The 27079-nt window shown below is 45.1% G+C and overlaps 7 protein-coding genes and 2 non-coding genes across 9 annotated transcripts; 2 read left to right on the forward strand and 7 right to left on the reverse strand.

Moving 5' to 3' along the window:
• Positions 1-808: 808 nt before the first annotated feature.
• On the reverse strand, positions 809-3858 carry LOC9630126 (gamma-tubulin complex component 4). Its single transcript, XM_024685435.1, has 16 exons — positions 3633-3858; positions 3318-3582; positions 3131-3267; positions 2975-3073; positions 2802-2928; positions 2550-2747; positions 2415-2495; positions 2279-2362; positions 2145-2231; positions 2039-2094; positions 1804-1986; positions 1545-1758; positions 1407-1495; positions 1197-1356; positions 1020-1142; positions 809-964 (listed from the first exon to the last, which is right to left on the reverse strand). Exons 1-16 carry the CDS (start codon positions 3824-3826, stop codon positions 896-898), a joined length of 2166 nt encoding a protein of 721 aa, XP_024541203.1. The 5' UTR covers positions 3827-3858; the 3' UTR covers positions 809-895.
• Positions 3859-11728: 7870 nt separating this feature from the next.
• Positions 11729-12411, reverse strand: LOC112348101 (glycine-rich RNA-binding protein RZ1A-like). The gene is made up of 3 exons (XM_024680164.1): positions 12313-12411; positions 11959-12261; positions 11729-11839 (listed from the first exon to the last, which is right to left on the reverse strand). Exons 1-3 carry the CDS (start codon positions 12409-12411, stop codon positions 11729-11731), a joined length of 513 nt encoding a protein of 170 aa, XP_024535932.1.
• Positions 12412-12461: 50 nt separating this feature from the next.
• Positions 12462-13520, reverse strand: LOC9657251 (RNA 3'-terminal phosphate cyclase). Its single transcript, XM_002961933.2, has one exon. It carries the CDS (start codon positions 13518-13520, stop codon positions 12462-12464), a length of 1059 nt encoding a protein of 352 aa, XP_002961979.2.
• A 79-nt stretch (positions 13521-13599) lies between these two features.
• TRNAD-GUC lies at positions 13600-13671 on the forward strand. The gene has a single exon. It is a non-coding gene; the product is annotated as a tRNA-Asp (tRNA).
• Positions 13672-13686: 15 nt separating this feature from the next.
• Positions 13687-15609, reverse strand: LOC9630128 (chaperone protein dnaJ C76, chloroplastic). Its single transcript, XM_024687702.1, has 7 exons — positions 15493-15609; positions 15276-15441; positions 14995-15208; positions 14821-14927; positions 14512-14710; positions 14204-14445; positions 13687-14152 (listed from the first exon to the last, which is right to left on the reverse strand). Exons 1-7 carry the CDS (start codon positions 15573-15575, stop codon positions 13775-13777), a joined length of 1389 nt encoding a protein of 462 aa, XP_024543470.1. The 5' UTR covers positions 15576-15609; the 3' UTR covers positions 13687-13774.
• Positions 15610-15759: 150 nt separating this feature from the next.
• On the forward strand, positions 15760-17637 carry LOC112348113 (pentatricopeptide repeat-containing protein At4g02750-like). The gene has a single exon (XM_024680180.1). It carries the CDS (start codon positions 15760-15762, stop codon positions 17635-17637), a length of 1878 nt encoding a protein of 625 aa, XP_024535948.1.
• Positions 17638-17669: 32 nt separating this feature from the next.
• TRNAP-UGG lies at positions 17670-17741 on the reverse strand. The gene has a single exon. It is a non-coding gene; the product is annotated as a tRNA-Pro (tRNA).
• A 5703-nt stretch (positions 17742-23444) lies between these two features.
• Positions 23445-24911, reverse strand: LOC9657252 (oxygen-independent coproporphyrinogen-III oxidase-like protein sll1917). Its single transcript, XM_002961935.2, has one exon. It carries the CDS (start codon positions 24881-24883, stop codon positions 23504-23506), a length of 1380 nt encoding a protein of 459 aa, XP_002961981.2. The 5' UTR covers positions 24884-24911; the 3' UTR covers positions 23445-23503.
• Positions 24912-25195: 284 nt separating this feature from the next.
• Positions 25196-26573, reverse strand: LOC112349403 (ethylene-responsive transcription factor ERF034-like). The gene has a single exon (XM_024683783.1). The coding sequence runs from the start codon at positions 26156-26158 to the stop codon at positions 25421-25423; it is 738 nt and encodes a 245-aa protein (XP_024539551.1). The 5' UTR covers positions 26159-26573; the 3' UTR covers positions 25196-25420.
• Between the last annotated feature and the right edge of the window lie 506 nt (positions 26574-27079).

The raw sequence follows: 27079 nt of genomic DNA on the forward strand, positions 1-27079 counted from the left end.
CGCACTCCCCCTCCAAGGAGCTCACCTTCATCGCCATCAGCAAGTACACGGCCCCGGATGGCAGCGACGATCTCCGATCGCTGGGTCGGAGCGTCACCACGCTCCAGGAGCGAGTGGAGGTCCAGGCCAAGGAGCTCGAGGCACAGGCGGCTATCCTGGAACAGCAGAGCCGGGAGATTAAAGAGCTCCAGCCCATGAAGGAATGGTTCCAGAAGCAAAACATGGAGCTCTACTGGTCGAAAGTTGGCTCACCGCGAGGAGTGGCAGCGTTTGAGATCCTGGCCGAGGTCCGCTCCATGCTGTCCAGAGTCATGCACAACCACATCTCGTCAGTCATCGAGACTATCCAGAGCGAGGACAGTGGCGATTCAAGCGAGCAAGCAGTCGTGTGCGAAGAAAATGCTGCTGCAAGCAGCGCGAGGAGGGGGAGCAAACGCGAGCGTCGGGAGCATGCTGATGCATACAGGCAGCTGTTTGGGAAAGGGCCATTCCGGAACAAGAAATTCAAGCACGGGACTTACGAGGACTTACTGATGCATGTGGTTGCCAAGGAATCCGCCAACGAGGCTGTGGATCCAGCCTTGACTGATGCACTCGAGGCGGCGGAGGCGGAGTTCTATCTGGAAGCCAGTGAGGCCGGCTATGACATGCAAGATGTTCAGTACATAAGAAGCAAGATGGCTAAGTTCCTTACCTGTGAGAGGAAAAAGCGGAATGAAGCGTGCCATCCGCTTGGAATGAAGAGCAGGCAAGTCAAAGAAGAAATCGTCGACGATATAGAGCGCGCTTGCGATTCTAAAGACCTGGGAGACCTCAACGAGATTAGTTCCTTTATCAAGTTTGGTTGCCTGCTCTTCAGGCGCCACAATCACTTGTAATCCAATTTAAAAGTGCCTCAATGAAGAGTGGTAGAAGCAGAAGGAAGACGAGGGCGAATTACATTTAGAGCACCTCTTGCAGTCGACTGTAGACGTAAAATTTGCACCTCCGTAAGTAAGAGTTTGAAAAGAATAGCCTACCTCAAAGAAAGAGTTGTAGTTTAAACGTAGAAGAAACTGCCTCAAGAATGGTGCTCGCTGGCTTCCTGCTAGTTTACTACTTCGCAAAATTGTGTAAAGCGAGTTCGACTTCTTGTTGAACTCCTGAACAAACAAACACTGTGATTATCGAAACTTCCTAATTTCAAACAAACTTACCTCCGTTATTTGATCCAGCTCAGCAGCTGTAGAACTCGAAGTGGCATCTTGATGTTCCATGATGCGGCACAACTGCAGGCATAGTTTGATGATGCTATCCAGTATCCTAGACACTGAACCAATATCTAGAAAAGACTGAGATATTAAAGCTGACAAGTACCTGCAGAAAGATCAAGCTAAAAACATTTCAGAATCTGCAAAGAACGTTACTCTTGATGAAATCGAGCCAATTCTGTAAAATCTTTTGATGCCTGAACGCGCTCTTGCAGCAAATTCCATTGAGACTCGATGACATCCACCTGAGCGAATTAAGAACATTTCGATCATGAGTTCTGTTGAATCTCTTACCTGTATGTAGAACTGTAGATTTGTTATCAAATAGGCCATATGTTGTCGAAGCCTCCAAGTAGGCATACCCGAAACTTTGGGATCATCCTTCTTGTGGTTTTTCTGACGGCCTCGGGATTCCCTTCGATCACGCTGCATGGCTTTTGCCCAAGATTTCTCGAGCTCAAGCTGAATCCGCTTCAAACGAAGTAGATACTGGAACACCTTGCTGTATCTGCAATAAACCTTGTAAGACCGTGAAAGATGTTATAGGACCTACTTGGCCAAAACTTCTCGATTGAACAGAAGCTGCAGCGGCCAGTCGATGCTATATTCCAGCGCAATGCCATCCCACCCATCATAAGAAGGTCCAACCGCAATGTCCGACAGTGCATCGATGCTGGACCTTTGCTTCACCTCCATCTGTGAAGGAGGGAGTCCAGAGTTTGCTAACAGTGGCATCCTGGACATGGTTAAACACGTTAACAAGCACCAGCATCAATTAAAAGCTTTACCTTAAGGTAACTCGCGAGAAGTACTTGTCCTCGTCGCCTATTGTCTTTACTGCAGCCTGTGCCGTGATTTTAAACATTATTGATTGCAAAAGATGTTTTCTAATACCTGCTGAAAAGGTGCTTTGAGATCTGCCTCTGCCGTCGATGGCCTAGGAGGAAGCTTCATCAAAGATCGGCTCTCTTCCAGAAAACACTGACAATCAAACAGTCAGTACGAAGGCAATACATTAGCTCACGTACCTGGAAAAAATCTCCCTTAGCAAGAAGAAAATAGTCTTTGAAGGCTTTCAAATGGCCAACCAAATCCGCGTGAACTACCACAAGCTGCAAGAACCAGATAAAAAAGGACAACTTGGATTGAAAAAACTACTCATACCTTCCAAAGATGTGTGGCCGCGATAGTGCGTATAGAATCAATAGAACGTTCAAAAGAAAGTTTGTGGAATAGTGGTCTTTCCTAAAAAAGCAAACCATCAAGCAATCGGGAAAACTGGAGTAATGGCAAAAGTACCTGAAGTTCGCGAAGCAGTGAGCCAATCTTTTCAGCTTCTTCTTTAGGTAGAAGTTCAGGTCCTTCGTACGCTCCACTGAATGAGTACTGTTTCGTCAAAGACGACGAAGCACTTGGATTACGAAGAACTCTCACTGCTTTGCCGACAAATAAAATAGACTCCGCTACCGGTAATTGGATGTAATCTGGTAGCATGTCCTATACAAATTACAAGATATGTGACAGTCGAACACAAGACGCTATAATGCATACCAGTCGAACACAATATCCGGTGTGCCAGTCGATCATATTGGCATCTTCAGTGCCACGCCCAGACTTGGATTTATTTGCTGGTGGCTCGGACGCATCTATGTCCGCTTTCGCCTGCTCGTCTTGAGTCCTGCCAGTAAAGAATCAGAACGTCATTGTGAGTAGCACAAGAATACCTGCTTATAAAAAACTCTTGATTTTGATCCTGTAGAAGGCCATATACCATCCACCCCGAAAGCTGGCGATACATAACCTGGTGTGCTTGCCATAGTAATCTGTAAAACGAAACAAAAGTAAAACGAAAACGTCTTCCTCAAAACTATTTCCCTTACCTTTGGATCCAGGTCTGGAGTTCTGGGATGCCGCAGTGAGACCTTTCATGCAAAAAATTTAAGAGCTTTCCACCCCGTAGCTTCTTTGATTCCACCTCTCGGACCAAAGCATGTAGTGGAGGCAACAACAAATCAAACTGCTCTAAAGTCAGACGACAAGCAAAAACCAAAGAGACAAGGTTCTTACTTGCTTGAGGCACTGCGTGACGATGGCCAAAACCGGCAATGGATCAGCCAGAATATTTTTCTCCAGCGTAAGAACTGCCGATCGATACTTGGCAAGAACCTCGGTCACTCCATTCGCCACTGCTCTCTGGTAGACGCTGTGCTGCTGGACGACAGCCTTGGAATCCTGGAGAGCTCCAATCCAGCTAAGATTTCGCGACTTCAACGCGAAGCGATCCAGCTCCCGGTAGTAAAACCCCAGCCGTAGCAGCCGCTCGAGAATTTCCCTGGATTTTCAGCGATCAAGGCAAAGAACACAAGATTTCTCCGCACAAACCTCTCAGACGGCCGCAAGAACTGAAGATCCGGCGCAATCCGGAACGTACATTCATCGCTGCTCGCCCCGTCAGGATCATCCTGTGCGTAGTGCCTGCTACCGTCCTTGAATCCAAGGCGCCGATCCTCCTCGTCAGCATCGATGAACACATCGCCAGTGCATCCGACCAGCGCTAGCAGGAGCTCGTGAAGCATTCTTCAAGCAAGCCAGTCCCAAAACCCTAGAGAGTAAAGGCTAATCGAAAATAAAACGATTTTGAGCTTGCCTCGTCAAATACTTTGTCTATAGATGAAGTGACTAAAGCTCGAGAATAGTGCGACTAATTTACAGCTCATGGACTTGAATGTGTGCCTATCAATTCAAGGATATCTGGATCGATAGACCTGCTGTTTTTATGATCTGTGTGTCTTGATTTTGGAATTTCACCTGATGTGGGAGTTGTAGATTGTGTATAATTAGCAGGAAGAAAGCAATGTTGTATATGAACACCAAATGCAAATTCTCAAAGAATAGATTAATCTTGTGTTTATAAATTATATACATGTTTATAATATATTGACAGTTAACACTATTTTCTAAAATTAACAATTAATGAGATTTTGATTATTTTATTCAATGATAATATCTGGATTGCATTAATAAAAAATATACTACAGTATGATTAAACAAGAATTGAAACAAATAATGGCAAACAAATGAAGTTCTGCTTCAAAGCTCTATATTTCATTACTAATTTAATATTATAGTTTACAGTAATTAATTTATATATTGAGAATATATACCTAAAATAAATAAAAATAAAAATAAAACATTTGTTCAATGCTTCTTTGGCACTGGCACTAAGAGATTGAGATAGAGTAGCATTAGAACAAACCATAGATCTCTATCAAATAATGCAGAAGAACAACTAAAAGCCTAGTTTGGTCTTGTTCGGCATGATCACAAACTCAAGAGCTAGGGACTACTAGGCAATCTTATGACTCTTCCAAAATGTTGAGATTAAGCCAAATATAATTCTCTTCAACAATCTTGATTAATAAGCAAAGAAAGTCACACTTGCCATAGATGATAAGCTATGACCTAAAGCCATTAAAGATAACTCTTAACATCCTCATCAACATATATACTAATGTTGCTTGACAAAGTCTTAGATGTTTACAACACTATCAAGTGGAAGAAATGGAAGCTTGATATCCTCATTTACAACATGCACTCAAGTTCTGCGTGGATAACAATAACATTTATAAGGGCAAAAGCTTGATTGAAGATATGGAGAGGGGGAAGCAATTACTAAATTGTATGATTTACAGGATATTAAGATCTATACAATTAAAGATAACAGTGGCTATTGAAGTAGCCAAAGGGAAAAACCTAAAAATGATTAAAGGTTTTAACATTATAAAAACTGTGTGTTTATTAATTTAAATTCATCTCCAAATTTCTAAGCATCCTTGTATATAGTTATCCAATTCACAGCATGTCAAGATCAACTAGAAACATGAGGATATTGTAGTGGATGTGATAGTAAGCTCTAGCAATATAAAATAATAGTGTATATTAGAATTCTAGACAAGAGAAACCAATGCTAAAATGAATGACTTTTTAAAAAGTCCAAAGTAAAGAGCTTACACCTAGTATTAAAGAAGGATTAAGTTTGCTAAAAGAATCACATTATATATTAATATTGATATTTAGAAATTTAATTTATTTTACCTGAGCTAAACTTAAGTGGTAGAATATCAAAAGAGTGGCTTCTTAAGAAAGCCATGGGTAAATTCTATTTACAAAGGCATGAACTTGCAAGAAAGTATAAAGCAATAAAGGAAAGAAAGAGATTTATTAAGATTCAATAATAGAGAAAGTGAATAAAGGTCCCAAAAAGTCTAAACTAAAAATCTTACAACCATGTTTGACAAGTTCAAGAACTAAGCTCATACTCTATAAGTTATGACAATTATTTCTAGCTAAAGATCCAAAATGGAGCTCTGACCTAAAAAGTCAAGAGTGGGAATGGAATTCCTAAAGAAATATTTAAGGAGTGAATATGAAATAGTAATTTTAAAAAAGAGACAAAAAAAATGATTAACACTTAGAAGTGTCAAAACTGAAGCCTTAAAACCTGAGGACTAGAAGTGGGACAATGTTAAAATCATTTTCCCCAACTAAGAAACTAAGATATTTGGAGTTTGATATATCTTTAGGTGAAGTTTAAAGTAATCATCTCCCAAACCTTGAGGGGTTTGGTAAATCCTTATGAGATAATTGGGGGAGGACTCTACATAAGCCAATGTGACTAAAAAAGTATTATACTCATGCAGTAGGTGATGATATAAATATTAAGAAGTCCAAAACTAAAGTGAACCTTTCACCCTTATAGGTGAAAGTAAATTAAATGTATAATTCCCAAAAGCACCAATGCATAAAACTCATGGATTCAATATATCATTGCAATTGCAATTGCTTGTTCCTAATGGCCTATCCTTCCACTAATAGTTATGTGGTGAGGAAGTCTCAGAGGTTAACATGACTTAGTAGACAAGTCTTCAAGTTGACTTAAATGGCAAATATTAGCAAATACTATCGTGATTGGAAAAGGATTAAGTGGGATCAAGGAAAATACATTGGAGGATAGTGATTTTCTACATCTTAAGGTATTCTAAAGATGCTAATTAGTGATCATAAGATAGCCACTCATAGAATAGATTGGAGGGATGGGTTTATAGTAATGAATTACTAATGAGATAGTGAATACAAACATGGCTTTAGTGTAAAACATTGATATATTATTAATACTTTTAGGTGTCTGAAATGGGATTTAGACACATGGAATATTTGAACTATATGTACAGTTAATGTGGATATAAAGCTAACTTTAAGGTCATACTAATGACTCTAAGTTGGGATGAGGATTTATAGAGGTTGTGAATGAGACTCTTAAACTATAGATAAGTGATTAAAGTAAAATGGAAAATTTAATCACTTAAATTTACATTGATGTGGCAAATAAATTAATGTGAATTACAATATTATGGCAAATAAAGAATTAATATTTAGTATTAATATGTATAATAAACTATATAAATTTGGCTTGCATATCAATATGTGTTTATGCCTTGATCACAAAATTGCAATCAACATTATTTTTTGACTTATACATATATGTTTAAATAATTTAAACACATGTTTTATTGCAATATGATTGAATTATGTGCTACATCAGAACATCTGTGTACCTCTTTTAAATATATAATCATCTTTTGATTATCATAAATTTTTTATAAATATATAAAAAATTATAATCTACTTAAATATTGTCTATATTGATACAATATACTTTTCATTTTACCAAATACCTTATATTTTTGCTTATCTTTTCTCATTTACTTGATCATGCCATCTATTATAGTAGTAAGGCCATATAACCAAAATAAATAGATAAAACATTTGGCTCAAATAGTTTTTATAAAACACTTTAATAATTTATATATTATTATCTTTAAAAACTTTATCATGATTATAACTATTACCATATTATAAAAAAATTTAATATAAGAAAACTGAATAAAAAATAACTATAATTTTTTTACTGGGTCACATTCAAAATAATTTTACTCTTAATTAAATCCTTAAAATTTTTACTTACATACCTACTAGAAGCTTTAGTTTATATTTCATATTATTTATTTTTTCAATAATTTTGAATGGCTAAGATTATTAAACTTATCATTTTTAACATATTTAAAATTTAAAACTTATATACAGTAACCCTGGAATTGTAGCTTTGCCCATCCTTGAATCCAAGCCCTGTATTCTTTCATTCTAATATTAATTCTCACTATAGCTAGGGTCGTGACCGCACTATTTTCTTTACATGAAACTTTAATTAAAGTTTATAGAACCTTAGCTAAGTAAAAATATCCTTTTTTCTGTGTTGCCACATTGGAACACAAATAATTTAGCAACTCCCTAATAATAAAGATCAAAATTCCAATGAAATAAACGAGATTTGTGGATTCTAACATGAAAAACTTTTATAGTACAAGTGTAATTTTTCCCAATTTATTCCTTTGGTAGTGGAAATGCTATTAGGATTTTTATGATTTTTTTTTTTCGGTAAGAAGGATTCTAAAATGGTGACTCATTTGATGAAGATTTGTAGTCATGTATATATTAATTTTTGAATAAATAAATAATTTTACTTTATTTTAATGGATATCAAGAAATAAATATAGAAATTATATAAGCCTTTTATCTTGATAAGGTTTTCTAAGACTATATAAAAATAAATGATACATAGTTCTCTCAAGTGAAACACCAATAACAGTTTTGATTAAGAATGCCAAAATATATATTATTAAATTATTCAGATTATTAAATATTATCACAATTTTAATTTTAAATTCATTATTTTGACTGAAAGCCTTTTTAGAAAAAAATCAATTTTAAAAAAATACTTTTTAATTTAACTAAATAACTATTTTGTGTAATAAATATCATCCTTAAATTCAAATCTATATACATATAAATTGAGGTGCATTACATTAGATGTGATTGTTATTAAGAATTTAGACTTTAGTGTCAAGTTTACTATGATTTTCATCATTACCATATCTATTTATATAAGGTTCTATAGTAGGGATAGTTGTCAAAAGCATAGGCAACCACTGAAAACATGTGTTGCTCCTTATTTTATATCCAACTTAGGTTTAAGTTTGTAAGAAACTAACTCACTAAAATGTTGTAGGCTAGAGGATCCCTTAAAATCACAATTAGAATAGTAAAGGGTTCATTGGATAAGACTGAGTTTAAGACTGATTATGTCCAAGATTAAGTCCAAGAAGATTAAGTCCAAGATCAAGTTCAAGCCAAGTCCAAAATCTAAGATTAAATCCAAGATCTGAGATTACATTTGAGACTGAGTCTAATACTAAATTCGAAACCAAAGTACAAGTACTAATATAGGTTATAGGTTAAAAGCTCAGGGATGTGAAAAGTTTCAAAAGTATAATAAGGATAGGCCTTAGCATTAAAAACCTTCTCCAATGATGTTTTTAAATCAAGTTAGGATTGAAATTGGGGGTGAATAACATTAGGTGGGAATGAATGTGGGGAGTGTTAAAGAAGCTCCCAGAAAGGAAACTGACAACAGTGCTCCCAACTTAAGTGGTGTGGTGCCCCACTTTAGTACCATGAAAAACACTCTTTTCCATACACTGAACTTCAAAAATTCTTCTAGGGTGACATTGGCAATGGCTGGGATGTCCTTGCCTCACTAGGGACGTTTTCAGTGCCAAGAGATGCGGCTGTGCAACCAGCTCGAAAATCATGATGATGCAAATTGAGAAAGAGGATGAGGGCCATAACATTGTGGAAGCAGGCTTCGCGGGTGTATGGAATTGGAGCACAGGTAATGGATCAAACACTTGAGAACTTTGCAACTAATTGAACTTTCGTTTTACAAATTCTAAGGGACGTGGGTGTTAGAATGATGAAGCTCATGACAAACAATCCAGCAAAGTATATGGCATTGAAAGGCCATGGTTTGGTGATCACTCATTTCAGTGATCTCCACTATCACTGACGAGAACAAGCGCTACTTGGAAACCAAGCGCGAGAAAATGGGCCATGTCTATGGCTCGGACTTATTTCTCATTGCTGACAAGGTAAATGGGGAGAAAAAGAGCCAAAATTCTCTTTAATAATACGTCGAGTGTTCGAATCTCGGTAATCATCAAATTCTTTCCAAATTTGCAAGCTGGAAATTTCCGAACATGAAAAACTTTCCCATTGAGAGAGCAGCCTTACCTCTAACTGGTTTGGAAGAAAACTGTTGGACGGCTTTCAATGTCGATGCCGCTTTTGCGACTGACAGCACCTGGAAAAACTAGTGAGAAAAACCTAAAGCCGAAGAAGATCATCCAGGCTCTGGAAGAGATCGCTTCGAGCAACATGTCAGTCTCGCTGTTAATCTCTATGACCGCGGCACCTTTCTCGAAGTGTGCCAGTCCAAGCAATCCTTCCGCAGCCACACGAGAAGATTTCTTCGTCGCAGCAGCAAGACCCTTCTTCCTCGGCTCAGTAAACGCATTCTCTATAGAAAAAACCAAAGAAAAAAATAATTCTTCCTTCCTTTCCACAATCTCATCGAGAGCATACCTTCGTTTCACGTGACATCCTTGATCGGCGCTCCCGTCCGCTCGCGCAGAGTCTTGATGAGAAGGAAGCATCGACCGAGAACGATTTCGATTATTCTAGGAAATCCAGGCTCTTACAAATCGCCGTCGCCGCGCGCCATTGCAAGGTAGGGCTTGGAGCTGGACCACGCATCAATCACCAGAGAGCTTTGTGTACGCGAGCGACGCAGTCTCGGAAGTTGCCGCTATCACGCGAGAAAATGTGAGACTTCGAAGAGCTTTCTATATGTCTTCGCAAAGAGGGATCGTGTCCTCGTATTTGCACATGAGTATCAGGTACTTGTAAATTCCACAGTTTGCTCGTTTTTCACAGATTTATTCTGAAAGGCTTATCTCTGCTCGCGGGGCTCGTTTCGCTCGAGGTTGAAGATGGGCTCGCATTCGGAAACACTGAAAAGCTTGGGCTCGTCTCTTGCAATGCATGTTGTTGCTGCAAGGCCGCTGTTTTTGTCTAAGGAACTCGTGGACTCTGAAGCACTGGAGCATGAGCGGAACAGTTTTGTTGTTGCAGACCTCGACTGCTGGAAAAAAAGGTAAGTCCTTGTTACAGTTCAAGCCTTCATTTTCCCAGGCTTGAAAAGGATTTTGCTGCCGAGGTTGCTGCTGCTGCACGATGAGAGGTTTGATATTCAAAGTTTGCCAAAGACGCTGGCACATTATCTTGAGGACAATGAAATAAGGAACTGGAAGGTACTTCTTTTTTGCTGGAGTTAACTGACTTAGTTCTAGCCATATGGACAGCGGTGGCAATCGTTGTTATACCAATACCAGGCACTCGGGCGGCTTACACTTGCTTCCACTCCATTTCCATGCGGAGAGGCATTGATGGTTATACCAGTACCGGATGCACTTGTCGCCGTCCTAGTTCCATCCAGATTTTCATTGCCGCTGCTGCTGGATGTCCACTCCAACCAGGAGGATTGTCACAAACATGGCCAGAAGAATCAGCTGGGACTTGATCCTGGTAAAGGAAACTTTCGAAGTGTACTCTGTCTTTTAGCAAACTTTGCTGCTCTGTGGTGAATTGGAGGAGACCATTTATAGGATGGAGGAAGTGGAGCAGCGAGAGTGCTACAGCGGCACTCCGTTTGACTATTTAGCCAGCATATTGTGCTTGACGTGGCACAAAAAGCATATGCCGAAGTTTGTAGCATCGCTTCTTGTTGATGTTTGGCGCCTTTGCTCATTGTCACTCACGAGGTGTGAATACTGTGAGGAGGAAAACGGGCTCGCTCATCGTCGCCGCGCCCTCGTCAACCTGGGGTTCCAATGGAACTCGGCCATGCCAAGTGGAACCATTTCATGCGGAGAACGTAGCCGCGAGGAGGAGAAGATTCGCAGCACCGGATTGACACCCTTCCGCGACAATAAAGGACGGAAGGATCCTTTAGCTCTTTGTTTGTTTGAGTGATAGGAGGATTGTGAGCTTCTGTAATGATACAGTTCTCTACAGATGACAATCGGGGCAAGATTGTACGTTGGAGTTTCTCAGCCAGTACCTCAAATTAGTGAATCTAGCTGAAGTAGTTTCATATTACAAAGTAATTGGTAGTAAAAATGAACTATAAATATTATGAGGGGTAAAATCTTGCCACCACAAAATTTACTACTTTGAATCAAAAGCTTCAAATACTTTAGCTGCCAAAGGAGTTTCCAAACAGAATGGGACCAAGAAAGAAAGACCACTGCCACTGCTACACCTGCGGAACTACTTTCGGCCAAAACTCAGAGCTATTCTTCTCCTTTTCTTCCAGGACAAGGCTACTAGACGAGTGCCATGGGGATTGCTATTTGTTTTATTGGAAAACAAAGGTCCAAGTCCCTTACTCTTATGGCCTGATAATCCTGGGGACCTCACGGCAAGAGCCATCAGATCTTGGCGTATCATCGTGGAAGTACTCCTCAGGCGGTAAGATACGGAAGGCTCTCAAAACGCTCTCCTGTAGTCGCTTTGGATCCACAGGGACCTTCATCCTCCAATACCTTCTCCTCACCTGCCGCCATTCTCTCTGGCTGTAAGCAGGCGACGGGGGCTCCCATGGCCAGTCCTCACGGGTGAGCATGTACTCCATTCCCTTGAGATTACAAACTTTCAGTCACAAAAGGGGAGAAATTACAAACTTTTAACTCACCTCAGGATTAAATGGGTCGCTCTCGAGCTCTCCCGCAAAGACATGCTTTGGATCGGTAGGAGGAATGGTGTTGCAATCCTTTTTGCTGTGCCCGGGCAGTCCACACCTCCCGCACTCTCGCATGTCCCAGCTCCAAGAGTCCCTCCCTGGCTTTGCTTCAAACACGTCTAGCGGGTGGCGCTCAGGGCCCGTGTCCGGCAACGGCTTGCCGTTCATCTTCTCAATGGCCTTGCGCATGCCTCTCTCGCTGCTAAAGGTGACGAGGCCATAGCCCATTGGGACGTTTCTCTCGTCATACATTATCTAATGGAGAAAAGAAGAGAATTTCAAAGCAAAAAGGCGATGAATCTTTACCTTGGCGCTGGTGATAACTCCAAACCGGATGAATCCTTCCAGATCTCGTTGATGGGCATACCACGGCAAGCCGCCCACAACGCAAGTGAAGCCGCCCATGTCCTCGCTCTACAGCCCTGCATGGAAAATCTAAAAAGAGGGTTGGATATTTATAAACATGATATGCCATCGCAAGAGACAATGTTGGTTCCTCCTCCAACTTCTTGGATCTCAAACACCGCCCTACTCAAAAGGCTTGCAAAATGGATGGCCGTCCTCGTGTGGAGCGTGATCTCTCCACACTTCATCCTCGACCTCCCTCTCGCCAGCGCCATGAAGATCACCACTTGATCCTGCAGATACTCGTCCACACAGACCTCCCCCTCGAGCTGCTCCACCATCTTCGCCACCGCCGCCGCCACCAGTCCCTTCCCGGAGCTCCGCTTCCCGCCCGTCACCGCCGACGCTCCAATCCGGTGCCCATTGCTCGTCTCTGCCACAAGCACCACCTGCATTTGGCACTTGCTCTCGCGATGCACTCTCCTGACCCTAAACTCGCTCTCCATCGCCACCGCCAACTTCCGGCAGTCCTGAATCTCCTTCGCCACCTCGGCCTCGAACGCGGCCGTACACACCCCGGACACGTACGCCGTACACTTCGTGACGTCCCCGCGCTCGTCCAGGCACGCACCCACCAGTGGCCTCGTCAGGGGCTCAATCCTGACCCTAACTTCACCACCACCACCCGGCATGAACCCCTGCCTCTCCTCGCACACCTCCACGGCGCCCTCGGGGACGCCAAACCTCGCTAGGGCTGGCAGGAAGACGCGCTTGAGGTACTCGAAAGGTGGCGAGAGTGGGACGTTGGTGCCACCCTTGAGGACGAAGGTGGAGCTGCCGGATCCAAAGAGGGCGATGGGGAGACTGATCTGAGCGAGCAGCGTGCAAGCCCCCGCGCTCTCCACGTCCGCCGTGAACTGGCCGTGTTTGATCTCGCTGCCGGGGACGATTGTCACTTGAGTGGAGTCTCGCTCCAGCCCCGTGGCTCGCGCATTGCACAGCTCCACTGCGAGCTTTAGGCCGGCCAAGTGCTGCCGCTGGAGGCCCGGCTTGGCCCTGTTACCTCGGATGTTGGTAATGTGGAGTGGAATGTTGAGAATGGCCGCAAAGGCGACGCAGTTGCGAAGGATCTGGCCGCCGCCCTCCAGTGTTGATCCATCGATGATCATTCTTGCCAAAAGCCCTAAACTTGTAAGGCCTTTTAAAGGTTTAAATTTTACCCTTATGGAAAAATAGCATCAAGTCATTGTCGTTGTAGTATAGTGGTGAGTATTTCCGCCTGTCACGCGGACGACCCGGGTTCGATCCCCGGCAACGGCGTCTTTAAAATTTGTGTAGTCCAAGTTTAATTTTGTTTCCACTTAATCTTTGTTTAATACTAACGCAGTGTTGGTATATATACACGGTTGCTAGATCCTTCGTTTTAGACAGAGAGAGGAATGCGATATGAAGCATACGAAGAATCCCGCTGGAGAAGTAAATCTCTTACAAGTTTGACGATCCTGGATTCACCGGGGAGTGGGCCTGTTGTCGTGGAACCAAGCCGAGTGATGCAAACGAAGCACTCGGGTTGTGACTGATCGCTTCCTCCTTGTTCTTTTTGTTCTTGAGGAGTACTTACTGGCTCTTGAATCTCGCAGGTCACTAGGAAAGAACCGATCGACTTTAAGACTCCATCGCCAGTGGAGATTAGCTTGAGTTGCACGCCATTTTCGTTCGAGTCCGCTTGGAAAGGCATCGGCAAGGGAAGCTCGCTGGACGATGCGAAATTGATGGCCCACTCTTGAATCATAGCAACAGTCTGCCAAGGAAAGTTGCTATGGCATCTAGAGAAGAAAAACCAGAAACTTACCTTTGCTTTATCTGCCAGTGCAATGCGATGGCTGAAAATCTCGGAGGTGCAAGCTTTCCCAAACAGAGGTCTCCTCCTTTCGGACTTTACGCTTCCAGCAGCGTTGGAACGCCTTGTCCCGGACGAAGCGTTGCCATTCATCCATGCAAACATGCTCCAGAACGGTCCCATTTTCAGCTTTAAATCTGCGTCCATCCGAGCTTTTCTTTGTGCTGGAGTCTCGGACATATTCGAGCTTGAATCTAGAATAGCAGTGAAGTGATCAGTGAGAAGAAACTAGAAGAAAACTTTGTAAGAACTGTGCAAACCTTTATCCTGCTGCTGTGATTTGTGGTGCTGGTGCTTGAAAGCCTTTGCAGCCATGAAGATGTTGGAGGGCCTCTCCCATCCACCGCCGTATACTCCATTGCTAGGCCTCGGCTGTGGACGAATCAAATATTCTAAGATCGGTAGATCAGATCGCTCGACCCAGTGAATACAATTCACGGGGCAAGTTTGTATCGCCACCTTTTGCAAAAAAAAAAAAAAAAAAAAAAAAAAAAAAAAAAAAAAAAAAAAAACAAAGACGAAAAAGAAAAACCAAGCTTTAAGAAAAGAAGGAGATAAGTTTCACTTACTTTGACAGTGTCGTCCGCATCACCCCATTGTGCTTTGACACGGGCACAACCAGTGGATTCATCGAAAAGAAAAGTATTTTTTGCGGCAAACGCGCATTCTCGGCAGCCTGTTATTTTCCAAAATAGATAAAAGATAAAATAGTGAAAATGAAGAGAAAGGCTTTTGTTCTTTACCTATGCACGCATTCTCGTCAACAAAGATGCCTTGTGGCCTGTCCGGCCCATTCCAGGTACTATACATGGATCCAGTAAACGAAGGCTTGGAGTAGTAGTAATTCATCGTTCTAGTTGACGCCAAGTGAGGCAACGAAGCATCATACTTGGAACGCAAACGTTCATCGCTTAGAACTTGGTAGGCCTCGTTTAACATGAGAGTCATTGCATGGCCCTGGATAACAAAGAAAACAAGAAAACCATCCATGAGTTCTCTTCTAGAATTCTTCTTCTTTCTTTACCTTTGATCCGGAAATGTCTGGATGATGCTGCTTCTGGAGATTTCTATACGCCTTGCGGATGTCTTCCATGCTGGAACCTGGAAGAACACCGAGAATTTCATAGTAATCTTGCTGATTTGTGCTTCTTCCAGTGTGTTCTTGCTTGCTAGCGGCAGCTTTGCACTGCCTAACATCCCGATCCACTGAAAATCGGTCAAAAATCCAGAGAAAATTTTACCTCGAGGCGGGAGAGACGAGCTTGCGCTGCTGGAGCTCCCACAGCATTGGCGACGGCGACCATTTCGATCCAGTGAGCGCCATCGCCAGAACGAGAGATACGAAAGCCTAAAAGTATCCTCAAATATCTTCCTCGCTTTCCACTTGTTTACTAGATTTTGGATAATCAACGGTAGTATTCAAACAAATCTAGACCGTTGGAATGATTTCAAAATTATGCTAAGAAGATTCGTTTTCCCGCTCCTCACGATAAACCCTAGGATAGAAGATGGACAGGAAACAAGCGCTCGGCTTCATACAATCTTGCAAAGATCTTCCTACTGCCAGGGAAATCGATCGCCAGATCAAGGAAGATCCTCTTCTCGCCCGGGATGCTTTCATCTCCAACAAGCTCATCGGGCTGTACGGGGCGTGTGGGAGCATCGCCCACGCGCGCAATGTCTTCGACCGGATCGGTGCCCCGGACGTGGTGTCCTGGACGGCATTGCTCGGCGCGTATGCTCGAAACGGGCATATCGCTGAGGCTGCGCACGCCTTCGATCGAATGCCCCAGCACGATCTCGTCAGCTGCTCGTCGATGCTCTCGGCATTTGCCCGCGCCGGACGGATCGGCGAAGCCCAGATGCTATTCGTCTCTCGGATGCCACATTTGGATCTCGTCTCGTGGACGTCGCTCCTCGCGGCCATCACCCAGGAGCGCAATCAATTCTTTGACGCCAAGCAGCTCTTCGATTCCATGCCCGAGCACAATCTCGTGGCGGAGAATGTGATGCTGGCGGCGTACGCGGCATTGGGCGACGAGAGGACCGCAGAGATGTTCTTCCGGGCGATGGAGCTGCGCGATCTGTTCTCGTGGAGTTCTGTGCTGGAATTGTATGCCCGCCTTGGAAACCTGGAGAGAACGAAGAGAATATTCGATTCTATGCCCGAGAGGGACATAGCATGCCAGACAATTATGCTTACTGCATATGCCCAAAGCGGGCATTTGGAGCTTGCGCAAACTATACATCTTCAAATGCCTCAATGGAATCTGGTATCACTCAATGCAATGCTTTCTGCTTACGCTCACAACGGCTGTGTAGAGAAAGCAAAGATTCTTTTTTATAAAATGAAAGAATGGGATGTTTTTTCGTGGACTGCTTTGCTATTGGCATATACCACATCTGGGCAAATGCCAGAAGCTAAGAGAGTATTTGCTGAAATGCCACAGAAAAATGTTGTCTCCTGGAATATTATGTTTGCAATGATTTCTGAGGCTTGTAACAGTTTAATTGAAGCTCAAATGTTTTTCAACTTGATGCCTAGACACGACCTCTTCTCGCTTAACTCGAATATTGCAGCATATATCCGAAATGGGCATATGTCTTTAGCACAGTTTGTGTTTGAGAATATGCCCCAGAAGGATATAGTTTCGTGGTCAACTTTGTTATCCGGATATTCGCAAGCGAGTGATGCGCAAATGGTAAGGAACCTTTTCGATGCTATGCCAGAGCACAACTCATTAGCCTCAAACATACTCCTCACAGCATATGCCAGACAAAGGCATATCCAGGAATCTAAAGCACTCTTTGACAAGATGCCACACAGGACTTTGGCATCTTGGAACGCGATGCTCTCCGCAATGCCCAGCGTTTCCCTGGCACGTCGGCTGTTCGATTCCTTTCCAGAGCGAGACCCGGTCTCCTGGAACACAATGCTAGCGATCTATGCATACAATGGCCATGCTAGTGAAACTCTACAAACTTTCAATCAGGGAAACACTGCAGAGGCTTGCGAGCAGGCTTGGTTCGTTCCGGTCCTCGTGGCATGCAGCCATATGGGAGGGGTATATTCCGCAGGATGCGTTTTCCGGTCAATGGTCTCGGACTTTGACATTTTTCCTGCAAAGCCTCACTACTTGTGCGTGGTTGATACTCTGGGAAGGGCCAATCGCCTGAGAGATGCCGAGGATCTTGTGGCGAATATGCCTTTTGTGCCAGATGCTCTGGACTGGACGTGCTTCCTGGGAGCCTGTAGAAGCCAGTTTAGTGTTGAGCTGGGAAGACTAGCAGCTGAGAATTTGATTGATCTAGATCCACAAGGCACTGAAGCTTACGTGCTAATCACCAACATATATTCGCTTGGCGCAAAAGAAATGGAGACTTGAACAAAACAAAAAGAGATAAAACAAGAATTGCCGGGGCATTGCGAGAATCGAACTCGCGACCTCTCGCACCCAAAGCGAGAATCATACCACTAGACCAAATGCCCGACCTTGTGAAGTAAGCAAATATCAAACTACTTCACCAATCTCCCCATTCTCCACCGGATCCGAATTTTTTACTGCAATCTGGCTCCCTTTGGAGATGATAATGGCGAAGACAGTTGGTTATCACGGGATCCTCCGCATCGTGCCTTCCCATTTCCTCCCAACTTGTTGGAGCCCGGGACTCCATGATACTTTTCAGGTTCTCGATAGCTGTCCAAAACTTCTCCACCGCAGTAGAAGAAACGGTGCGCAAGCTAGGCATCCGTGAAGCCCAGAGTCCCTACATTCCATCAACTCGTCCAGCGTCCATGCTTCCAGATGGCAGAGCACGCCCACGTCCCTGGCGAAGCTATGGTAGCCACTGCGACCCGGTTTACCACTAATATAAACTGCGTTTAAAAGTTCATTCTCATTCACTATTTCTAGCTTGTTGTCTAGCGTCTTTCTTGTTCAAATGGTGAGGAAGGCTTGCATATGCTGGCAGGGTATCAAGAATTCAATGGCACAACATTGTGTGTGATTGATCGATTATGCTGAAGTGACAACTGATGAGAATTTGGTATATATGATCGAATTGGTAAGCTCAATGGCATGTTTGTGCTGTTTGTGTGCTGCTGGAGCAAATCAAATATATATCTTCCCTTCCACAAAATTTGATTGCATGACTACAGAGATGCACCTAAGTTAATACTTTTTAATGATCTGTTTGTTTAAGTCTGTAAAAAAAAGGAAAAGAAAAATAATAAAATGGTACTTAACACCCAAAAAATCAACACAGTTAATTTAATAATAAAATAGTGTTCATGTTAGGGGGCGACCCTAAGACCGTATTATTCTTAATTGAAAGTTGAGGCGGATGGGAATCGAACCCAGCAACCCTACACAATAGAACATTACAGCATGCATGCTATAACCACAAAGCCATGAACACTGGGAGATAATAAAATATAGTTTCAGCACCTCTCATTGGATTTGAATGCAAAAGAAGATTTTCTGACTGTCCACGTAAACGACATCCAGGGGCTGCAAGGCCAGAGATTTGGAGGATCCACGCGGATCCTGGAGAGCAGCTACTGGCTGAATCGATACCTCTCCAACATGATCGCTTCCGAAGCGTTTCCAGCCTAGAATCGGCCAAGCCATTTCAGACTCTGGACAATTGCAGTCCGGGGGTAATCTCGATGCGATCAACTTCACGAGCTTCCTCAAGGTGGCGATGGATCCTGTCTGCGGAAACATAAACAAATGGAATTGGTAGTGATCTTGGTGCAACGAAAGATAAGCTTGTCGTCAAACACATGGTTTTGGGTGCCAAAAGTATGGCCATCATCTGTCTTTCACACTATTGTCCAATCTTGTGAGAGTCTTGACCGAGCTCAAACTCAATCAGCTGAGAGCAAGCTTTCTCAAAAGTTTCCAAAGAGCAGATGGCATAACACAAAAGTGTACCAGGTCACAAACTCATCTCATCACAAGTTGCATTGTGGTCACTCCACGCCTTGGATGTTGATGAACTACAGGCCTCCATTTATCTTGGAAAATACATCTATGAGGAATGAAGCAATCTGGACAAGAGTATAAGCAAAATGAGCACGAGAAGAACCATACATACCATGGAAAACCATGAGTTCTACACTCAAAACGACACACACATGGCACGGGCAATGTTCGATCAAATGCCCGAGTGCCACAACATTGTCGCATGGACTGCTAGGCCTACGCTCTCACTGGGAATTTCTTCCACGCTTTAATTTGATCCTCTACCAGGACATGGTCTTGGAAGGAATGGCTCCCGACTAGATCACATTCACTTCCGAAATTAGAAAAGTTCTTTGTCAGGATGTACCATCTAGTAGGACGAAACTGGCCTCAAGAATGCTAGACATAAGTTATAACATGTAGCTACATGGGGCTCCTCGCCAAATGATGAACCTATGCGGAGACTTGCCCGATCGTGGAGCACTAGTACACGCAAGGTGGATTGTTAACATTGAGGATGTCATTGTCGTATGCTAAAGTGGCCTGAAGAACGCCACCGTGATTGGATTCCTTGTGATTTCATCACTCTTTTAGCTAATAGAGCTTCTAATTACAATCTTTTACAAGGAACCCACAGAACAAAGACTAAGCTCGGTTACAATCTTTTACAATGAACCCAAGCTCAATAATGAAGATTAGGCCATTGTTGGAATGTCCATTTTAAGGAGTCGTGCTCTCATTGGATAGCAAGGTCTTCTCATTGTAACACTTGAGCTAAATGCTTTTCAATTAAAACGTGCAATAATATGCTTTGCCTCCTGTGGGAACATGTAGTCTATGTTAGGAGATCTCGGCAGGCATGGTGGATCAATGTTCCATCTGGAACGGATGAAATTTCTTGCTCAAGGTGCTCGTCTGACCACATTCCACAGCAATATTCTGAAGCTGTACGTGAAGGAGATATTCGATGGGTTGTACAAAGAGATCAGGAAGATCCTGGTGCCGTTCATGTGGATGTTGTGCTGCCATTTGAATGGAAATTCGGGGGTTGGTAAATCTGCATTCCTCTGGTACTTCCGGTCATGATCTACGAGTCCAGAGCGACTGTTTTGATGTTCGAGGGTGACAAGCTCAGGGTGGTGAATAGAGAAGACTTCCTTCAGGAGATTGTGCTGGACAGCAAAGTAGATTACCATCTCATCGATCAGTGAGTGGACTTGGGGCGGATGGTTGGAAATAAAACCCTTGTTGCTGCTTCATCACCAGACGAGTTCAATGTCAGAAAAGCCTAGCGGACAACGTTCACTCGCTATCTGCCTGCGTGGGAAAAGCACGAGTACGATGCTCTTGTGTCTTCTTGGAGGAAACGCGTGACAGAATACGAGAGTGGATCGGAAGAAGCCAAAGAGATAATGCAGAGAGTGAATGCTGCTGAAATGGCGTTTGAATGGTTTGGAGGTATCCCCTGGTTTCTTTGGGATGTAGAAGCAAACGGTCTGACTGTGGAAGCTTTCGAAGCACCTGAGTATGGTTCTGTGATTTTGTCCTTCAAGCGTTTTGAGCGTTGGTCGTCCAGGAAACCAAGGTGCGCATCTTCATGCTCTCAAACATGCTCCTGGCGGCGCTCAAGTTGAAACTTGCGTGAGAGCTATCCAGCAGACAATGGTCTTGCGCAGGATCTCGTGAACGGCCTTGTCAAAATGCCCATTCTCGGAAATGCGAGGATCCACGGTACTGGATTCTTCTCCGGGATTTCTTCGTGAGGGCGACGAAGCCTTGGTGGCTGACGCCATCCCCGTCCATGTACCACGTCTTCATCCGGCATGAAATCAAAGATCTCTTTGGAGGTGGCCAAATCCCTCATCTGGTATTCACTGCTGGAAGGGGAACCCATGGAACGTCCTGTCATTCTGGGCAGTAGATTCGTCCAGGACACGAGATCCTTGGCCGGCGTTTTTGCCCAAGGTCGATTTCGCTGCCACAATTTGCCCCTGGTGCGCGAGCGCCATTATCATCGAGTTCCATGGCGCTCTGAGACGCAATCAAACATAGACTCTCGCTCTCGGATGCGGGATGCCGCCACATACGCGGTGATCATCGCGCTCCAGGAGACGATCCCGGAACTCCTTGTTCTTGGAAATCTCATGATGCCCGGACTGGGCATACAGCGTACTGAGTGAGTGCCAACCGACCACGTCAATCCAAGATCTTGTTTGCCTGGCTGAGATTGATGCAGGATTGTACGACCGTGTTGCAGGACACGAGATTCCTCTGGGGCATTCAATCGAACAAGATTGACGCCGCATCGATCGAATGCCCTGTTCTTGCTGCTCGCATTTGCCAGCGAAAGGGAATATCGCGCGATCCAAGAGCCTGAACCCTGCGCGTGGATCATTCGTGGTAGAAGATTTAGCTCCAGCAACGCTGCCGCGAGCGACTTTGCGGAGAAGAGAAAATCCTCGTTCATTTGATTGGGTCTCTGGCTGTGGATTCGAACCTGTGACCATGCCAATATATTTTTTTATTCTAGCCAGATATCCGAGGTTCCCGTCCGAAGTGTACACTAATTGCTTCTTAACGTATACCATAATGTAAACAGCGGCGCAAGAGATTTTCGTTTTGTGGGCGCATGGCGCTCAGCTCGTTGCTGCTGTCAAGCTCAAGAAAGAAACCATTCTGTTCTCGATGGAATGAAACTCTCACTTTCTCCATGCTCTGGCGAGGCCATGGCAAACAAAACGGGTTGGATGGACTCTGCATCTCAATCTGAGCAAACAGCTGATGCAGAAGCTACTTTTGAGAAACAAAGTATAAGTATGCTGCAACAAGAACCAGCAACATCCGTTTAAGATATTGTTCTGGAAGATGGCTTGTCTGAGCTCGAGTTTGATTTGATCCAGGCACCCTGGTCCCGGGAATCTATTCTTCACTTGGTTGTCAAAGCTGGAGGTCCATAGGTTTGGATCCTTTCAAATCCTCGGGGCGTGAGACTCGGAGCTCCAAGTTTTGATGCGTTTTCTTGGCAATAATATATTGCTCTGAAACCGTAAAAGCTTACTCACCCGCAAACAAAACTCCAGGGTTGCACCAGAGATCCAATAAACCTGTGAGAGCCTCAAACTCAATCAGCTGAGAGCAAGCTTTCTCAAAAGTTTCCAAAGAGCATAACTCAAAAAAATATACCAGGTCACCAACTCATCTCATCACAAGTTGCGTTGTGGTCACTCCACGCCTTGGATGTTGATGAACTACAGGCCTCCATTTTATCTTGGAAAATGCTCGAGGCCAAAGGGTGGCGAAGATGAGGAATGAAGCGATCTGGACTGGACAAGAGTATAAGCAAAATGAGCACGAGAAGAACCATACATTGCTCGACTCATAGAGCACGCCCGGCAGCAGCAGACCGCCCGGTAAAGAGCCCCCTGGATCGAAAATGTGCAGCAGTAGCGTATAATCGCAATGGCGCTGGTTTTCCATGGCATTGTTCTTGAGCCTTGACGAGGAGGTGCCATCCAGCGAAGATTTGCAGGAAGGAGGAGCGATCTCCAGCTGTGGGCGCCTGGGCGAGAATGCGGTGAGCACAGATCTGGGAGGGGGAAGGCGCATCCACGAGGAAAATCGTCTCCAGCGGCCTCGAGGTTCCTTGCTAATCTGGTCATAGAAATGTATGGAAAGTGCGGGCGCTGGAAATCTTCCAGAAGATGAAAGATGGAAGATTGCGATCGCGGCATTTGCCCTTGTTACTCTTTTTCGAGCATCCAGTTATTTCTCTTGGCAGCTATCAATGCCGATCCGGCGGAGATCCACGCGCTAGTCGTCGCTGTGGCCTGGCCTGGCCTGGATCACTTGTGCCAAGAGCACATTCGAGCCTCATTCGGGGACATTCCTTCGAGTGTATTCGACAGGGATTGAGAAGAATGGTCGGACTAGCATCGGACTTTTCCCCACTCTTTCATTCTCCAGCGCTGAAATTTGGCGCTTGAAGAACCAGTAGTATGTCTTCCCGATCCTGGGCGTTGCGACCAGGTGAAACTGCCGCTTGCGCAGCTTACCGCGAGCCACCTTGGCAGTTTCATCCTCTCTAGGCTTCGAGTTCCGCAAAAGGAAATCCTCGAGAAGGAGGTCAGTGGAAGCAGCTCCTTCTCGCCCAAGAAACCATCAGGGAGCTGAAGAACATCCCACCAAGACCTGTTCCCATATTTTAATAATCATGCACAGTTAATTTGTTTAAAGTCAATGCCCTAAGACCTTTAGAAAGGTGGCAAGAGCATATTCTCCGAATCTTTTACTTTACCAAACAGAAGAGCCTCGAGATTATCTCGTTCGACACTAGAAATCCATTTGGATCCGTCAGCCTGCCGTACACAGCCCCCGCTCGCTCCGCCGTACACTCCCTCGACGCGTCCAAGAACACTACATTCCCACTCGCCACAAACTCCGCGAGCCCATCGCACAAGATCCCTGCCAATTCACTCCCAAACTCCGCCTCGAATCGCCGCAGGTCGATCCCCTCCGCCAGCCGGAGAGCCAGCATCACGGTGTCAAGGATCCGATCCTCCACACTCTCGGGAAGAACGGCTTCCGTGCGTGATCCCTCCAAACTTTCGGGAAGAACAGGTGATCCCGCCGCTAGAGCTTCCACAAACTTGGCGTACTCTCTCATTCTCTTGCTCCTCTTGACCCTCTTTCCATCCACGAAGCTCGTGGATCCCAGCCCATACGCGTAGTATCCCTGGTTCTTCCAGTAGACGAGATTGTGGCGGCACTGGAAGCCTTTCCTCGCGTAGTTGCTGATCTCGTAGTGATCGTAGCCGGCTTCCCGGAGCATTGACGATCCCAGCTTGAAGAACTCGGCCGAGTCGTCGTCGCTGGGGAGTGGATCCATGCCAGGCTTGTAGAGATTCCCAAACTTGGTCCCTTGCTCGATCTGGAGATCGTAGATCGAGACGTGGGCCGGGGACGCAGCGATCGCTTGCTCGAGTGATTTCCTCCATGACGCTAGAGTGTGGTGAGGGAGCGAGGAGATGAGATCCAAGCTCCAGTTTTGCAGCGAGTCTTTGATCCACTCGATCGACTGGAAGACGTCGTCCAGGCAGTGGGATCTTCCGCAGAGCTTGAGGAGATCGTCATCGAAGGCCTGGACGCCGAGAGAGACCCTGTTGATCCCGCACGACTGGATCGCCTCCGTGAGGTAGTCCCGGGAGAAAGTTCCTGGATCCATTTCCATGCTGATTTCCATCGGTGCGTCACGCGAGAAGCCGTGCTTGGCTTCCAGCGCCTGGATGATCCGCTGGAGCAGCGGGATTGGAATGAGCGATGGCGTACCTCCACCGAAGAAGACCGTCTGGAGAGCGCCTCTCGAAGGCGAGCGCTCGGCGGCGATCTCCTGGCACACCAGATCGACGTAGCTCTCCATGGTGGAGCCGGCATTGGAGCTCGACTCGCCCAGCGCGACGATCGGGAAATCGCAGTAATGGCATCGGCGCTTGCAGAATGGGAGATGCACGTACGCGGCCGTCGGCAATGCGGCAGGAATCGCAGACCCCTCGCAGGCAAGGACCCTAGAAGAGTAGTGTCTCACCTTGGGGAGAAGGAGAAGAGCGTGCCCGCGGGCGCACGCCATAGCCAGAAGAACCCTAATTCTATGGTCAGCCCTAGTCAACATACTCAACGGTGGTCAAATCTACCAGCTAGCTCGCACCGATCGGGTATGAGAACTTTGTCAAAAGTGCGTGCATTGAAAAACTTGGCATTGCTTGCTGTCAAATTTCTCGAGAATTATTTTGGGGGTTTGAAAAGCCTGAAGAACACGGAAACTTGAATGCCTCCAATCTCGATTGATTGATCCGTCCATCCCAAGAACACACCACCACCACCACCACCACTGCCCATGTGTGTAGATCCCCTGTCGTACACATACGCGCTAATACCGTACACGAGACAATCCATAGAAAACTCTGTCCGGACAGTGGCCAAGTACAAGGAATCCTTTGGATTGTCAAAGCTATTCGACAATTATAAGAACTGACAAGGAGGAATTTCAAGGGCAGCTTCCAATCCACATTCCAGCTGGAGTGAAATGGAAGGATGTCCCATGAGAAAATGATTGGTTGACCAACCAAGAACCCTAAAAACAGAGGATAGAACCCAAACAGAGCATATGTACACTTCCGGGAAATCTAGTCTATAGAGCTGCGATGGATCACAGTGGATTGCAAGAATGCGGCCAGAGCCGGTCGTCCATCCTGTCGACCTCGTCTATCGGGCTGCCGAGAGGCGAATTGGCCATGAAAACCTGCGGCAGATCAAAGATCCACTCGTTGTCGCAGTAGAAATCCAGCCAATTTCGCTGCTCCTCGGCCATGGCCTCGACCTCCACGATTTCCTGCTCCTGCATTGCGATCCTGGGCTTCTTCTCTGCCAGGAACACGACCTCATCGTCGCGATCGTCCCCTGGATTTTGGGAGAAACGTCCACTCTCTTGTTGCTCCATTCCAAGGATTTGCTCTTGGAGGGACAGCGTCCTGGAGGAGGAATCTTGCTCCTCGGTGGAGCGATCCATCGATGCGGTAGCAGCGGCGGCTGCAGCAGCCTGGATTGCCTTGATCTGCGGCGCCAGTGGATCATCGGACGAGGAATTGGCGGTGGATTGATCAAAGAATGCGGCGAGATTGGGCAAGTGGTGAATGGAATCCTGGAAGTTGAGCGCGGGAAGGGCGGAGGCGCCCTTGAGATAGAGAACCGCCGCGTCGTACGCCCGCGCCGCCATCTCGGGGGTGGCGAAGCTCCCCAGCCATATCCGGGCTTGCGTGGTGGGCTCACGAATCTCCGACACCCATTTGCCCCACGTCCTCATCCTCACGCCCCGGTACTTTTTCTTGCTCGCTTCGCCGCAGCCGGGCATTGGGTGATCAATCATCGATCGCTTCTCGGCGCCCATGATAGGATTGGATTGGAATTGCTCCTCCTCTTTCGGATTGGATCCAATTCTAATCGATTCTAGTTGGGGAATTTCTTGTCTAGCTTTGGAAGAGCAGAGGCTATGAAAAAGAGGGAATTCACCTCATCACTCCTTCCACATTGTGCGCGCAAGAAATAATTGTTGCTACCTTCTCTCAAATCAGACTCTCAAGAACAAAGATTGAGAGGATAGATCAGGGATTGATTAGAAGGAATTCTACTCCACATTGCACAATATGATCACGATTCTTCTTCCCTCCCTTTCAGCCCAAGAAGAGCGCTCTGTTCTTCCCTCAATCCAGCGCAAGAACAAAGATTCTATCGCGAATGGAATGGAAAAAAAACGCTCTGGGATCACTCACCCGACACGTATGGATCGAATTTAAGCCAAACAACACAAGAACAGCCAAAGACGTATCTCATCTCATGTGATGCCTAGTGCCCCCTTTTTATGTTGTTTTGGCTGGGATTCGGCCCATTCTGGTCCAAAACCCAAGCATGGGTCACACACGTCATCCGTACACTGTACGAGCCCCACCTCTAGTCGAATATCGAGAGCTGGCATTTGCTGGCTATGTTACGCCATGCTTTTGTTCTTTCTATTCCCTTAAATTATAGTATAATAACATTGTCTTTGACTAGATTGATCTTCTAAGAGAAAAATTTCCCAACATTTATGCGTATAACCTCTCATGCAAAGGTTGAAAACGTTGCTGCGGTTCTCTCATATAAAATTTCTGGCCAGCTCAAGGGAGCCATGCGAAGATTCCATTGAGCTTCTCCTTCCATGGTTTCGGTGCTAGGTGTGAGAATTTATCATATGCACAAAAAGGAAGCTCCAGCGCCATTGTCAGGCGCGAATCGAGCAAGAAAAATGGAGTGACATCAAGGTTGACATAAA

This window comes from Selaginella moellendorffii, unplaced genomic scaffold, assembly GCF_000143415.4.
Source record: "Selaginella moellendorffii unplaced genomic scaffold, v1.0 SELMOscaffold_1, whole genome shotgun sequence".
Classification (NCBI taxonomy): domain Eukaryota; kingdom Viridiplantae; phylum Streptophyta; class Lycopodiopsida; order Selaginellales; family Selaginellaceae; genus Selaginella; species Selaginella moellendorffii.